Source organism: Kogia breviceps, chromosome 10 (assembly GCF_026419965.1).
Source record: "Kogia breviceps isolate mKogBre1 chromosome 10, mKogBre1 haplotype 1, whole genome shotgun sequence".
Classification (NCBI taxonomy): Eukaryota; Metazoa; Chordata; class Mammalia; order Artiodactyla; family Physeteridae; genus Kogia; species Kogia breviceps.
In genome coordinates this window covers 91,974,796-91,991,411 of record NC_081319.1, presented here as the reverse complement: position 1 = coordinate 91,991,411, position 16,616 = coordinate 91,974,796, and the positions used below count along the sequence as shown (strand labels likewise).

Sequence of the window (16,616 nt, the reverse complement as noted above, 5' to 3'; positions counted from 1 at the left end):
ATCAAAGGGCTGCCTATAAGGACACGTGTGAGGAGGAAAGTCTCTATAGGTTCTTATGAAGAGGGGAGAATTCAGGGGTTACCCCGATTTAATTCACACAGTATGAACATGGATCCCAGAGAACCCTTCACACCTCATATACTCCTTACCACACTGTATACGTTTTCATTGCTCCATGAGAGACATAAGCCTGCCTTTGCAGCCTGCACCTGCCTAACTGCCTCCCTGATTATGCTGGGTGCAGATACCTGGTATAAGCTGGGAATGCAAGGGAATGGATGGGGAAAGGAATAGGGGACTTTCCTCTTCCAAAAAAAAAAAAATAAATAACAGGAAATGTAACCCTGAATGCACGGAAAACACAAAAGAATTATCAAGAGGTTTTTCTTCTTTTAAAACTCATCCATGCCAGAAAAACTCCCAACCAAATCACATTTGTGCTTCCTATAAAATCTGTATGTTAACTAATAGTCAAGGAAACCGAACTGTCATCTTAAGAGCAGAAGAAGTTGACTTTAAAACTGTATATTCAGCTAAGACTGATTAGGGTTACTGACCATCGAGGCAACTCAAAAACATGCCTATGAGAAGGCAGAGTGTTTCTGGAATTTACTTGTTCCTCCCACACACAAGAAAAAGAAAAAGAAAAAGGCAAATAAACAGTTTTGCTGCATGTAAGGGATGTTCCAAAAAACAGGGTAAACTGAGAATGCTTTAAAAAGTAAATTTAGGCAAAAAGCCTATGTATTAAAAACAAAACAAAACCAAGAAGCAATGTTAATAAAAAAAAAAACTCACACTCACTTTTTTCTAAGATCTCATCAAATAGTACAGCTCTGGCAATCCCAAGAATTAAACTGATTTTAGCTATTGACTTACAGCACTAATGTGAGTCTATCACAACTACCAAATGGTTTTCAGGTACAAAAATGTTGACCAACTCACCCCATTTTGCCCAGGACTTCGCCAATGTGGGCACTAAAAATCTCACCTCCTGGGAAACCTCTGGGTTCTGGGCAAACCAGGACATTTGCTCACCCTAGAAAGACTCCTTCCTCAGAATAAAATTACTCAGTTCTCTACAGAATGACTAAATCGCCAAGTATGAACTAGGAATAAACAGGGTCAAAATGAAATTAAATCAGCTCCCCAGCTGTAAGGAAAAACAGGAAGACTCGCTAGCAGAGACTAAATCTTCCCAAGCCGTCAACACATAAAGAAGTTTCAACAGTCGGAAAGCATTTGCCAGGGCCGTACAAATCCGCAGAAGATACTTTTACTAATTGCACCTGGCATCTCTTAAGCCCATATTGAAGCCTTCCACATGGATGGAAGGGCCATCCTCCTTTCCTGGAACCCAATATTCACAGTGGAAATAATCACACTTTCTGGCCATTATCAGGAAGGGCCTGAGCGAAGAAAATGTTCAGTTTTATATAAAGAAAAGATTCTTTTTCTTCCAAGCTTTTAATAGGGTTGGCCTAATCTCATTAGATACTTTTCCAAGCCCCCGCACCCTAAAAAAATGGTTAACTAGCCAATGCTGTTTAACATTTTATTACCTCATGAGCTTCTCAGAGATTAAACCAAAGAAAAAGGATTTCATTTCTTCTGAATGGATTTGGAAATGAAGGGCAGAGAGCACCCCATACATTAACTTAAATTTAAAACACTGTGGGGCTTCCCTGGCGGCGCATTGGTTGAGAGTCCTCCTGCTGCTGCAGGGGACACGGGTTCGTGCCCCGGTCCAGGAGGATCCCACATGCCGTGGAGCAGCTGGGCCCGTGAGCCGTGGCCGCTGAGCCTGCGCATCCGGAGCCTGTGCTCCGCAAAGGGAGAGGCCACAACAGTGAGAGGCCCGTGTACCGCAAAAAACAAAAACAAAAACAAAAACAAAAACCACAACACTGTAAAGCTAAACAGAAAACCCACCATTCTCAATACAAACATTTTAGCCAAGACTATGGATTCAGCAGGGAAATGGTAAATAATAGCTGGGAAAGTAAAAAGCTATGATTAAAGTGGGCTGCAAATTTTTTTTTTACAAGATACAGCAAGATCTGCCAGCCCTTGTCTAACCTTTGGACTGTCTATATAGTAAAAAAGAAGAGCTCTGAAGGTCAGGCTCACTCTTAGAACCAAAAGGAGGTCTGTTTTTCTCACCGTCGTGAACTTGGAATGCCAAGGTTGTGATCTTCTGAGTGACAATCATCAAAGGCCTAAAAGGAAGACAGAAAACGATCAAGATTGGCAGGACTGCCACTGGAGAAAACATTTATTCCATTTCTGGGCATGGTAGTGTTTCATCTTGAAGGTTATGAAATAAAATACAAAAACACAGAATTCAAACAATTTTTTTTCCCTTCCAAATCACTTTAAATAAGTAGATAGGCAACAGTGAACAAGAAAATCACCGTAGAAACTCCCTCTTGTGTTCTTACTCAAAGCTAAGTTCTAGGACCAGCACTGCCAGCATCTCCTGGAGCTTGTCAGAAACATAGACTCTCACACTCCATTCCCAACCCAGAAAATGAGAACCTGCATTTTAACAAGATCTCCATGGAATTCAAATGCACATTTAAGTGTAAGCAGCACTGGTTTGGGAGATAACCTAATCCAGTGCCTTGGTTCCACCTGGATGGATATATATTTTGGCTTCTTCATGCTAATATGCTCTAACATGCTTTGTTCTATTTAAAGGCAATTCTTTCATTCACACATAGTAAAAGATATATTTGTAAAATGTAGCTGCCTGTAAATAAACCATTTAGTGACCAAAAATAGCACCAATATTATTTTGAAAAAAGCCATCAAATACAAGCCTAAGAAGTGACACCCATGTCAACAAGCATGTCAAGATAATTCAGTGTATACCTATATCCCTATATATATGTATACATATAGCTGATTCACTTTGTTATACAGCAGAAACTAACACAACATTGTAAAGCAATTATACTGCAATAAAGATGTTAAAAAAAATCACACACACACAAAAAGATAATTCAATGGAAGCAATAGTCTTTTCAACAAATAGTGATGGGACAACTAGATATCCACATAAAAAGCATACAAAAAGTAACTAAAAATGGTTCAAAGACCTAAATGTAAGAGCTAAACTATAAAACTCTTAGAAGAAAACACAGGCATAAATCTTCATGACCTTAGATTTGGCGATGACTTCTTAGATGTAACACCAAAAGCACAAGTAACAAAAGGAAAAAATAGATTAAATGGATATTATTAAAACTTAAAATTTTGTGCTTCAAAGGACACACACAATCAAGGAAGTGAAATTCACAGAATGCATGAAAATATGTGCAAATCATATATCTGCTAAGGAACTCGTACTAGACTATATAAAGAACACTTGCAACTCAATAATAAAAAGACAAAAGTAACAATTTAAAAATGGCCAAAGGATCTGAATGGACATTTATATTAAAAAAAAGATATACAAACGGTGAATAAGCACATGAAAAGATGCTCAGTAGTAATCAACCATCAGAGAAATGCAAATCAAAACCACAATGAGATATGACTTCGCAAGCACTAGGATGACCAGAATCAAAGAGACACATTGTTTTGGCCACAAGGTGGAGAATTGGAACCCTCACACATGACTGGTGGGAATATTAAATGGTGCAGCTACCTGAGAAACAGTTTGGCAGTTCCTCAAAACGTTAAACATAGAATTACCACATGACCAAGCAATTCCACTCTTAGGTATATACCCATGAGAAATAAAAACACACCTACACAAAAACTTGTACATACATGTTCAGAGCAACATAATTCATAACAGCCCAAAAAGAAATAACCCAAATGTCCATCAACTGATGAATGGATAAATAAAATGCGATATGTCCCTCTAATAGAATATTATTCAGCAATAAAAACAATAAAGTACTTACTGATAAATGCTACAACATAGATAGACCTTGAAAACACTATGCTAAGTGAAAAAAGCCAGACATAAATGGCCACACATTGTATGATTCCATTTACATGAACTATCTAGACTAGGCAAATCCACAGAGAAATAGATTGCTTGTTGCCTAAGTCTGGGGGAATTGGGAGGAAATGAGGAGTGATAGCTAATGCATACAGGTTTCTTTGGGTTGGGTGGGTGATGAAAATGTTGTAAAATTAACTGTGGAAAAATGGTTACACTCTGTAAATTCACTCTGCATATGTGTTAAAGCCTGCTGAATTGTATACTCTAAGTGGGTGAATTGTATTGTATGTGAATTATATCTCAATAAAGCTGCAATTAAAATGACACCTGAAAACTGAACAGCTACACGTAAAAGAATGAAACTAGAACATTCTCTAACACCATACACAAAAATAAACTCAAAATGGATTAAAGATCTAAATGTAAGGCCAGACACTATAAAACTCTTGGAAACATAGGCAGAACACTCTCTGACATAAATTGCAGCAAGATCTTTTTCGATCCACCTCTGAGAGTAATGAAAATAAAAATAAACAAATGCGACCTAATTAAACTTAAAAGCTTTTACACTGTGAAGGAAACCATCAATAAAACAAAAAGAAAACCCACAGAATGGGAGAAAATATTTGCAAGCGAAGCAGCTGACAAGGGATTCATCTTCAAAATATACAAATAGCACATGCAGTTCAATATCAAAAAATCAAACAACCCAATCAAAAAATGGGCAGAAGATCTAAATACACATTTCTCCAAAGAAGATATACAGATGGCCAAGAGGCACATGAAAAGCTGCTCAACATCACTAATTATTAGAGAAATGCAAATCAAAACTACAATGAGGTATCACCTCCTACCGGTTACACTGGCCATCATCAAAAAAATCTACAAACAATAAATGCTGGCGAGGGTGTGGAGAAAAGGGAACCCTCTTGCACTGTTGCTGGGAATGTAAATTGGTACAGCCACTATGGAGAACAGTATGGAGGTTCCTTAAAAAACTAAAAATAGAGCTACCATATGATCCAGCAATCACACTCCTGGGGATATATGCAGAGAAAACCATAATTCGAAATGATACATCCACCTCAATGTTCACTGCAGCACTATTTACAATAACCAGGACATGGAAGCAACCTAAATGTCCATCAATGGAGGAATGGATAAAGAAGATGTAGTGTGTACATATATATATAGACACACACAACACACACACACACACACACACACAATGGAATATTACTTATCCATAAAAAAGAGTGAAAAATGCCATTTGCAGCGACATGGATGGACCTAGAGATTATCATACTGAGTGAAGTAAGTCAGACAAAGACAGACAAATATCATATCGCTTATATGTGGAATCTAAAAAATGGTACAAAGGAACCTATTTACAAAACAGAATAGAGTCACAGATGTAGAAAACAAACTTGTGGTTACCGGGGGGAAAAGGGAGGGAGGGATACATTGGGAGATTGGGTTTGATATATACACACTACTATATGTAGAACACATAACTAATAAGAACCTACTGTATAGCACAGGGAACTCTATTCAATACTCTGTAATGACCTATATGGGAATAAAATCTAAAAACGAGTGGATATATGTGTATGTATAACCAACTCACTTTGCTGTACAGCAGAAACGAACACAATATTGTAAATAAACTATACTCCAATAAAAAATTAATTTAAAAAAAGACACCTGTTTTTCCAATCATCTAGCCTAGCTTAGTACCTTTAATAGCTCTATCCTTGCCCAATGAGATGAGAGAAAACCCCACTGCCCACCTACCCTACTTTCCTTCAAACCTTCTAAGTTTAGCCTGGTTATCTGATCTCCATTCTCATAGCTTCTTATTGAATTTGCCATCTCTGACCCGTATGGACTGATGAAAGCTGAGGTTTGGTCAACGTCCTATGACAGCATCCCTGGGATAAACCTAGGATGCCGCACAGCCTCTGTACCCTGAGCTCAGGCCACGCCCAGGTGTGCCAGGATGGGATCCGATGCAAACCATCTTTAGGCCAAGGCTGATGTGTCCACTGCACTCGTCCACCTCTCTGTGAGTCCATTTTCTTTAATTCCTCTCGTTCTCATTTCCATTTTCCATCTCTTTAATATAATAAGCATCGGGGCTTCCCTGGTGGCGCAGTGGTTGAGAGTCCGCCTGCCAATGCAGGGGACACGGGTTCGTGCCCCGATCCGGGAAGATCCCACATGCCGCGGAGCGGCTGGGCCCGTGAGCCGTGGCCGCTGAGCCTGCGCATCCGGAGCCTGTGCTCCGCAACGGGAGAGGCCACGGCAGTGAGAGGCCCGCATACCACAAAAGGAAAAAAAAAAAAAAATAATAATAATAAAATAAAATAATAAGCATGTAATATTTTAAACTGTCAATATAAACTAATAAGATAAACTATTTTAAAGAAAGTGTCAACAAATGCCCTTTGAAATCTTAACACCTACACCCAACTTTATATCTTATTTGTAAAAGTCCAGCAGCCAACGTTTGAAATAAGATTCGTAATGTTGTGTAAGGCGAAGAGAAGGAGAAGTGAGCTGTCTGACTGCGGAAGGGAGTGGTGACTTACTCTCCAGAACTGGGGAGAAGTAGGGGGGTGGAAGACAAGGGAGCCCCCAAAGTGGTCATTCTAGGGCAGCAAGACATGCTCACAGCTGACACTAATTTTAACCACTCTCTTGTATAGTGAAAAAAATAGCTGCTTCCACAACACCGAGGTGTGGGTCCTAGAAATAAGGATTACGTCAAAACTTTCTATAAGAGCAATTTCGTCTTAAAGACAAATATATAACTTCACAGCTCATCTTGATATTCAACAAGACCTCTGACCCAGAATGTATAACAGATGCAGAGAGCTGTTTTTCTTAAAAGGGACTCACACTAAGTAAGCATCACATTCAATGTAGTTGCCAAATATGACTGTTTTTGTTTTCAAAGCCTCTTTGTCCTTTTTTTCCCTGTAAGATTGTAAGCCTGAGGAATCAGTAATAGGACTTAAACTCCCAGCCTTCTTTACACAAAGCCCAGCACAATTGTTTTGTGTTTTGAGACACACATTCTGGTGACCATGCAATTTGCAAACCAAGTTCCTATATTTAATTCACAACTTCATTTTAAAAGGGTCTAGGGCTTCCCTGGTGGCGCAGTGGTTGGGAGTCTGCCTGCCGATGCAGGGGACGCGGGTTCGTACCCCGGTCCGGGAGGATCCCACATGCCGCGGAGCGGCTGGGCCCGTGAGCCATGGCCGCTGAGCCTGCGCGTCCGGAGCCTGTGCTCCGCAACGGGAGAGGCCACAGCAGTGAGAGGCCCGTGTACCACACACACACACACACACACACACACACACACACACACACACACACACACAAATAAATAAATAAATAAATAAATAAATAATATATAAAAGGGTCTAAAAAATTGATATATCCATAAAGAAAATGTGTCATGGAATTAGCCTGACCTTCTGCCTCTACAGAAATGTAACATTTGTTGTCCTCTTTCTTGGGGTTAGATTTAATGTATTCCATAATTAGGCACATGTTCATCAAAGCACTTAGAGTCTATTCACAGAAGTAGTGGGCGTGAGAAAGCACCTCTCAGGTTGGCTGCTGGGGGCGCGTAACTGACTGGCTGCAGCCGCATCCTCTGCTTGCACCACCTTGCTGGTACTCAGCCCACGCCTCCCTGAGGCTGCGTCCAGCCAATGACTGAGCACAGCAGGGTAGCCACGCCCTCCAGACCAGGCGTGGCGATCCTCAGCCAGGGAATTCCAGCTCGAGGACTTATCCTTGAACCTGCTGAAACAGGCTCAGAACTGCACTGCAGTCCAAGACCTCCCTTCCTTCCTTCCCTCTCCCATCTCAGGGGTGAGACGTGCATTTTAATCCGATGGCTCTCCCAGCCTCATCCAGTTGCCTCCCTGTTTTCCCTCACAGGTATTTCACCCAACAAATCTCATACATCTGTTCCCACCTTGGCGTCTGCTTCTCAGAGAACCCAGACTAATGCGATACACACTACTGAATATCTAGATCAATGTAAATAAATAATAATGACTCCATGTTCAATCTGTACCTTTGGGCCTATGTAAGAACCACACTGTTATCCTTCTTTAGGGGGAAAATATTCTTCCTTTTCGGGGGGGGGCAATAAGAAGCTATAGATCAAATTTTCTTACCCATCATGCAGACTGTACTTTTAATAATATATTGCTTCTGTTTTAAACATCTGAAGAAGTTTCTAGCAACTTAAATAAGCAGTGACTCACACATGTGATCATGGGCTTATAAAACACAACATAGTGACAACTTGCAGAAAAGGAAATGGCGTTAGACTCCTCCTACATTCTTACTTTTCTGTGGGTGTAAAAGGAAGAGCGCCATACACTCCTGCTCAGAGGAAGTCCATTCTGAACGCTTTTCACTGATCAATTTATTTAAACCGATGGGTAGATCAGATGCTAAACTCAGACTGCACAGCTTACTGAGATTTCAGAGTCAAATCCATAGAGTTACCGACTTAGGATAAACCTCAAATACCGGGGCTTCCCTGGTGGCACAGTGGTTAAGAATCCACCTGCCGATGCAGGGGACGCGGGTTCGTACCCCGGTCTGGGAAGATCCCACATGCCGCGGAGCGGCTGGGCCCGTGAGCCATGGCCGCTGAGCCTGTGCGTCCGGAGCCTGTGCTCCGTAACGGGAGAGGCCACAACAGTGAGAGGCCCGCGTACCACAAAAAAAAAAAAAGAATCCACCTGCCAATGCAGGGACACGGGTTCGAGCCCTGATCCAAGAAGATCCCACAGGCCACGGAGCAACTAAGCCCGTGAGCCACAACTACTGAGCCCGTGAGCCACAACTACTGAAGCCTGCGCGCCTAGGGCCCGTGCCCTGCAGCAAGAGAAGCCACCGCAATGAGAAGCCCGCACACCACAATGAAGAGCAGGGCCCGCTCGCCGCAACTAGAGAAAGCACGCACACAGCAACAAAGACCCAATGCAGCCTGAATGAATAAATATATTAAAAAAAACACTCAAATACCATCGATGCTGCATTTCAATCAAAACATAACATAACCTAAGACATGTTTGTTGGTCTGTGATCAGAATTCATGCTTTTTCTGGCAAAAATACAAAACCCAGGAGATAGAAGCACATACTATAAGCACACGGACACAGAAAGGCTCCTTGATGCAGCCAAAGGACTTCCTCAGGACAATGAGGCCTTAGAAGCTTAGTTGTACTCAGACTATCCACCCCCTGAGAAGTAGGCCCTGTCCTTGGATTTTTACACACTCACCAGTCAGAGGCCCCTGCCCTTGAATCTATGGGAACCATCTGACCAATCGGAAACCAAGGTTTGAATCCAGCAGGGTTGAGATGGGGCCACTTCTCTTTTGTCCTGTGAATATTTTTTTCATTATTAAAAAAAAAAAAAGCTGAAGAAAATTTTTTCATCCTGAACCTAAAATTATTAGTCTAATTTGGATAAAGAAATATAGGGGGAAATAAAGTGTGGGGGGAAAAGGCAGATGGAGATATGTTTAGAGTAAAAAGAAAGAACTATGCCACTCTGCTCTCCCCAACACACACACATACACACACACACACACACACACACACACACACACACACACACATATAAAATCAATGCCTTCTGATACAGACTTCGGGCAATTTACCAGTAGTGGTACCCATTCATCCATTTCCATTTCCCATATCAACTCCCAACAAAAAATAACCTGTTTTTAAAACACTAAGCAAAACTCTGTTTTGAGCGGTATTCTAGTATAACCTGCCTATTTTACCTTAATCTTTGGACCTTAAGTGGTTAAGTTCTCTGTCCTGGTAAAGCTAGGATTGAACAATGAGATGATGCAGTCATCAGTTAGAGAAGTCAAAAGAGCCAATCGATCACAGCTGGCTGGACAGCATCAAGCCAAATGTGACATTCAAGGATCTTATTTTCCCTAACAGGTAATTTTAGATGCAAAAAGTTATACTTTATATTTTCATCAATTCTTTGTTTATAATACAAATCCACTTACAATGCATACATACTAGGAAAGCAAGAAGTCAGGCCAGCAAGAAGTGTGACAGGATGGGAGAATCCAAGTACAACAAACTTCCAATCAACCGCAATCGAGGAGGATCTACAACTAGGGGCGCCAAGATGCAATGCAAACTGCAGCCCGTGGCCCAGACCCAAGAGCTGAGGGACAGACAGGAGGCTGTTGCTTCTGCCCCTCCAGTATCCCCCTGCTCCCTGGATTACTGAAGAGGGGGGTGATGATATTATACCTTTAGTACAATGCTCCCAAACTCCTATCAACTATGCCAGCCTGGGGGAAGAAAACAAGGGACTCCTGGAGTCACAGCAAAGAAAGTACATGGTTCCACCAGGCTTCCTAGGGATGCAAATGAAGGCAATGGAAACTCCTCTAGACTCACTTCAGAGTTCACTGGTATCTGACCCATCTAATCTCTATACTTTGGCACGCAACAACAACAAAATCACCAGCTCTCCTTTTTAACAGGAACCCACCAAATATACTTGGTATAACTTATACTCATGTCCTCAGAATTAAATTCCAAGTGATGGTGCTAATTACTGAAAAGCTGGCAGTAGACTCAAGGAGAAACATGAAATACGCTAATCTGGAAATCTCTTTGCAAACCTCTTCTTTTGTTCATATTATAGAACCCACTTATTTGCACATACTGGGCTGGTTAGGTAGAGTGATCAGGATATCATAAACCAACAGAGGAAAACATCTCGCATGGAACAATAGGGCAATGATCTCCACTACGCCAAGGGATGTGGGCAAGTGATACTTCTAGAATGCCCAACAGGATAACCAGGAACACAAACGGCTATTGTTCCACTGGTGTAGGCTGCAGTTCGCCATGATACGCATGCATAGTATGCATTCAAATATATTTAAATAACATTTAGAATTTATTATTATAATCATATAAAATAATAAAACAATTATTAAAGTCACCAGTAACGATCACCCCCCCCAACCCCAGACAGAATCACTGTCTTAGCATTTATTATTTCCTTCCACTCTTTTTTCTACACATATCCACATTCATAAAAATGGAATCTTAATACATGTATTTGTTTTGTGGCTTTGATTTTCCATTATATTGTAAGCATTTTCCAATGTCATTAAATATTCTTTGAAGACATCATTTCTAATGGATGTATATTAGTACCATAATTTAATCATTCACCTCTTTTGGACCAATTAGGAGCTTCCAATTTTGCACTAGTATCGACAACAGTTGAACACACTTATGAATAAATTTGATTTCCTTAAGGTAATTCAGTTCCTAGGAATTTATCCTATTATAGGATATAAACTTTTTTTTTTTTTTTTTTTCAGTACATGGGCCTCTCACTGTTGTGGCCTCTCCCGTTGCGGAGCACAGGCTCCGGACGCGCAGGCTCAGCGGCCATGGCTCACGGGCTCAGCCGCTCTGCAGCATGTGGGATCTTCCCGGACCGGGGCACGAACCCATGTCCCCTGCATCGGCAGGCGGGCTCTCAACCACTGCACCATCAGGGAAGCCCCATAGGATATAAACTTTAAAAAAAATTCTTGCTTAAAATTTACGGCTAACTTGCCTTCCAGAACGGTTGTACTTATTTATACTCCCACTAGCAGCGTATGAGTTCTCATTTCATAATGTTTTCAAAAACACATGGGTAACTCAAATTGCCAACATGATGGGAGAGCAATTATCTGCCTGAATCTGGCCTCACCTGCAAAAGGAATTAAGGTTCCTTCTTGCTGCTTCCCTCAGAAGAAAACTCGATTTGCACCCTTCTGTGAGCAAAATGGAATCAGTTCACTATCACCAACTTAAAAGGAATCAAGTATCAGCTTTGTTACAAGCAGTTGTTGAGCTTCCCCGGGGAGAACAGTAAATGTTCCGGTATTGTTAATAACCCATATTCACAGAGAAAACACGGAGGTCACTGGCTTCTACATGTACCGATACAAACTACATTAGCAGCACTAATAAAAGTGTATCTTGTGTGTCATCCTCACCGTTTAACATCAGTCTTGATTACTTTCAGAATGGTAACAAAATTGCGAGCCCCAGAATCATCTGAAGTACAAGTTTATGTGCTCCCCCCAAATGAAAAACATATATACGTCATTGGACACAAACACTAACATAATCCAATCTTGTTCAATTCCTGTCTGTGCTTTTACTCTAAATAAGTATGTTAAGCACATATGCTCAAAAGAGAAGAGCTATCCCATCAGGCTGCTTTAAAATGCCAAGTTCAACTTCAAATCACTGCTTGATTCCTCAACAAAATCCTAAATAAGATTTTTAGGCTGAAATAAATAGTAGTGTTAAACAAATTCCATTCTGAAGGAGAACTGGTGGTTGCTTGCATCTTCCTAATGAGACTAGGTGCTGGAAAAGAATCTCTCTTACTGACCACCTGTGATTTAAAACATCTTGTCAATTTCAGTACGTACCCCCGCCCCTCCATTTCTTTCTGACATTACCCAAGAAGATGGATTTATATCAGTGAGGCACTGTGCATTTATGGTGACAGGAAAAAAAAAAAAAATTCTGCTGCTTAATAATGCCCTATAATTTTTTTTAAAAAGACATACCCTCCAAGAACTGGATAAAGTATGGTCACTCCACAATCAGGGATCTAAATCACATTCTACTTACAGGAGCAGACACATTTTTGTTGTATCCTTTCCCAAACAAAAGTGTCCTTTCTCATTCAAACAGTCTACACTTTTGTGTGTAAAGTCAGAGATTTCTTAATACAAGAAGATCCAAAATGTGCCAGAGAACTAACATCGCCTAAGGAAATTTATCATGGCTATGCCTATGCCACTGAAAGTGGAATGGACAGGAAGTGATTTCCATCCTCCCCTGTTGTCAAACTCCAAATCCACCCCAGTTCACAAGCACATGACTGTTTTCCCTTTATTTGCTCTTTATTTTTTCCTTTCGGTAACTTTCCACAACTCTGATCATATTAAAAAATGACATAACAATCATTCACGAGTTTACAGTTTTATGGACAAAACCACTGGAGGAGGAGATGTGACGAGGGCAGAGGGAAACGTGGAGAGTGAAGGCGTGACCAGGAGCAGGGGACAGCTGTCAGCTCATCAAAGGGGATGGAATCATATAAAAATGGGTATTCATTTCCTAGAGCTGCCACAACAGATGACCACAAATTGCAGGGCTTAAAACCAGAAACGTAATGTCTCACAGCTCCGGAGATCAGAAAGTCCCAATCAAGGTGTTGGCAGAGTTGCTTTTTCCTGGAAACTCTGAGGGAGAATCTGTTCCATGCTTCTTCCTAGCTTTTGTGGCCGACGGCAATCCCTGGAGTTCCTTGGCTTGTAGCTGTATCACTCTTATCTCTGCCCCCATCTTCACGTGGCCAACTTCCCTCTCTGTGTCTCTGTGTCTGTCTCTCTCGTGGCCTTCTTAGAAGGACACCAGTCATAATGAATTTAGGGCCCACCCGAATCTAGTATGCCCTCACTTTAGCTAGCTACATCTGCAAAGGTCCTATTTCCATAAGGACATACTCTGAGGCTCCAGTTGGACACGAATTTGGGGGAACACGCATCAAGCCAGTACACAATGACATGCTCACACTTGACCTTCCTATACAAACCTGAAAAGGTAACTGTACATTCATTCCACAGTCTTTGCTCACCTCTGTCTCCTATACTTGTGCCTGCTATATATAGGTTCTCAGTCAGGTCTGCTGAATGATGAACGAATGAACCTTTCAATGCAGGACCAAAGCTCTTCCTTGGAGTGTCGATCTGATCAATGGTGGCTACTCTCTTATAGAAACCCCATCCACTATCTCCAGAGTTGTTTCCTCTAACAAGGATTGAGAAGGTAAGAGGAAGTAAAGATGCTTGCAGAGCAATCTGAGTGCAGAATTTTTACTTTGTATAATCCTCCCTGAGATCCTTTCGGCTTTCTCAGCCACATTACATTTAATTCAACCACTATTACTTTTCATATACTAAACTGGCTTTGGTGGCTTTCCAAAGGACCCTACCCAGATTTAGAGAAACCACTCTCTCTCCTTTCACATCCATATACAATCAGCTTATTTATAATAAGTACAAACTGGAATAAACGAGTTTGGGGATAAACACACGACACTACCTAAGCGTACAAGTCAACGGATGAGAGCAGAAGTACCCATGCCCACCACCTACAGACACTCCGTGCACTGGGGTCTCAGTGAGTATGATTCATGGGCGATGGGCAGCAGCAGCCAGTGAAAGCAGATGAGAGGCCTCCTGCTACACAAGGTCCAAATGCAGGGACTCACGAGATGGAAGGAAGGGGGCAGGGGAGGCAGGAGGCGGCCAGCAGGGAGAGCTCTGTAAAGCAGTCGTCTTTGAGCTGGGTTATAAAAAGTGAAGTGAGAGATTTCCATGCAGTTAAGGATGGAAAAGGGGCTTCTTTTTTTTTTTTTTTTTTTTTGCGGCACGAGGACCTCTCTCACTGTCATGGCCTCTCCCGTGGCGGAGCACAGGCTCCAGACGCGCAGGCTCGGCGGCCATGGCTCACGGGCCCAGCCGCTCCGCGGCACGTGGGATCCTCACGGACCGGGGCACGAACCCGCGTCCCCTGCATCGGCAGCCGGACTCTCAACCACTGCGCCACCAGGGAAGCCCCAAAGGGGCTTCTAATCAGGGGAACGAGTAAGGCAGAGGCGCAGAGACATGAACTAATCAAGCGCCTGCGCAGACCCTAAACTTTTCTGCACTGCTGCCACATGCGGTGCACACAGGGAGGCGATGCAGCAGAGGAAGCAGGTCCAAAGCACCATTGGCTTTGATACTCTAGAGAGCACAGACTGGAGAAGAGGTGCAGGATGGAAGGAAAGATGGCCAATTAGGAAAGGTGCAGACATGGTGATCCAGGGTGGTGGCAGTGGACTTGAGGGGCGGTGAGTGGATTCTAGAGACTGGCAGGCTGCTGACATAAGGATGTGGGTGGTAGGGAAAGGAAGGTGGCTTTTTGGGACATCCACAAGCACCTCACATCTCTGTGCTCCTGCAGAGCTATTCCCTTTGCAGGAATACCCCTCCTCCTGCTAAAATGCACGGTGTCTCTGACACCTGGCACTGTGCCTAGCATATTGCAGACTAAAAAACTGTTGTAGAAATGAATGAATGAATATATACTTGTGTCCTTAAAAGAAAGATGATATAGATGAGAAACAAGTAATAATCTACTTTAGGCTAAAGTCAAAGTTTTTTGTTCAATATCCCAACCAAATACGGCTGGAGGGGCTGTTTAACTGAGGCTCTTGGAAGCATTAAAAAAAAAAAAAAATGGACTGACAAATACTAGAGTATTTAACTCATTCCTTTAGTGAAAATCTATGAAGAGCCAGGAACTCTTCTAAGTATAGGGGATGGGGTGGGGGGGGCCCAGTTCTGAGGTTGAACCAAAAAAAATAAAGTTTGTTGATTAAACACTAGGGAAAGTTATGACCACCATTTAAAACTACTTTTGAGACTTCCCTAGTGGTCCAGTGGTTAAGATTCCACCTTCCAATGCAGGGGGCATGGGTTCGATCCCTGTTCGGGGAACTAACATCCCACCTGCTGTGGGGCAATTAAGCCGGCGTGCAACTACTGAGCCCGCACACCACAACCAGAGAGCCCACATGCCGCCACTGCAGAGGCTGCGCGCTCTGGAGCCCGCGCACCACAACTAGAGAGAAGCCCGCGCACTGCAGAGGAGGATGCGTGCCACAACTGAGACCCAATGCAGCCAAAAATAAATAAATAAATAAATATTTTTTTAAAGAGGGCCTTCAAGATAGCGGAGGAGTAAGACATGGAGATCACCTTCCTCCCCACAAATACATCAAAACTACATCTATATGTGGAACAACAGCTACAGAACACCTACTGAACGCTGGCAGAAGACCTCAGACCTCCCAAAAGGCAAGAAACTCCACACGTACCTGGGCAGGGCAAAAGGAAAAACAGAGACAAAAGAATAGGGACGGTACCTGCACCTTGGGGAGGGAGCTGTGAAGGAGGAAAGGTTTCTACACACTAGGAAGCCCCTTCGCAGGTGGAGATGGGGGGGTGGGGGGGGAAACTTCGGGGCCACGGAGGAGAGCGCAGTAACAGGTTGCAGAGGGCAAAGCGGACAGATTCCCACACAGAGGATCCGTGCTGACCCGCACTCACCAGCCCGAGAGGCTTGTCTGCTCACCCGTCGGGGCGGGCGGGGGCTGGGGGCTGAGGCTCGGGCTTCGGAGGTCACATCCCAGGGAGAGGACTGGGGTTGGCAGCGTGAACGCAGCCTGAAGGGGCTAGTGTGCCACGGCTGGCCGGGAGGGAGTCTGAGAAAAACTCTGGATCTGCCTAAGAGGCAGGAGACCACTGTTTCAGGGTGCACGAGGAGAGGGGATTCCGCCTAAATGAGCTCCAGAGACGGGTGTGAGCCGCGGCTATCAGCGCGGACCCCAGAGACGGGCATGAGATGCTAAGGCCGCTGCTGCCGCCACCAAGAAGCCTGTGTGCGAGCACAGGTCACTCTCCACACCTCCCCTCCTAGGAGCCTGTGCAGCCCGCCACTGCCGG

At 43.0% G+C, this 16,616-nt stretch overlaps 1 protein-coding gene across 3 annotated transcripts in view; it reads right to left on the bottom strand.

Annotated features, from left to right (window-relative positions):
- Positions 1-16,616, bottom strand: part of MBOAT1 (membrane bound O-acyltransferase domain containing 1) — a 114,443-nt gene that overhangs the window by 29,000 nt on the left and 68,827 nt on the right. For all 3 annotated transcript variants that reach the window (XM_059075571.2, XM_059075574.2, XM_067006671.1), the window contains one exon: positions 2,164-2,219. In XM_059075571.2, coding sequence (XP_058931554.1) covers positions 2,164-2,219 — 56 coding nt within the window. The remainder of the gene's footprint in view (positions 1-2,163; positions 2,220-16,616) is intronic.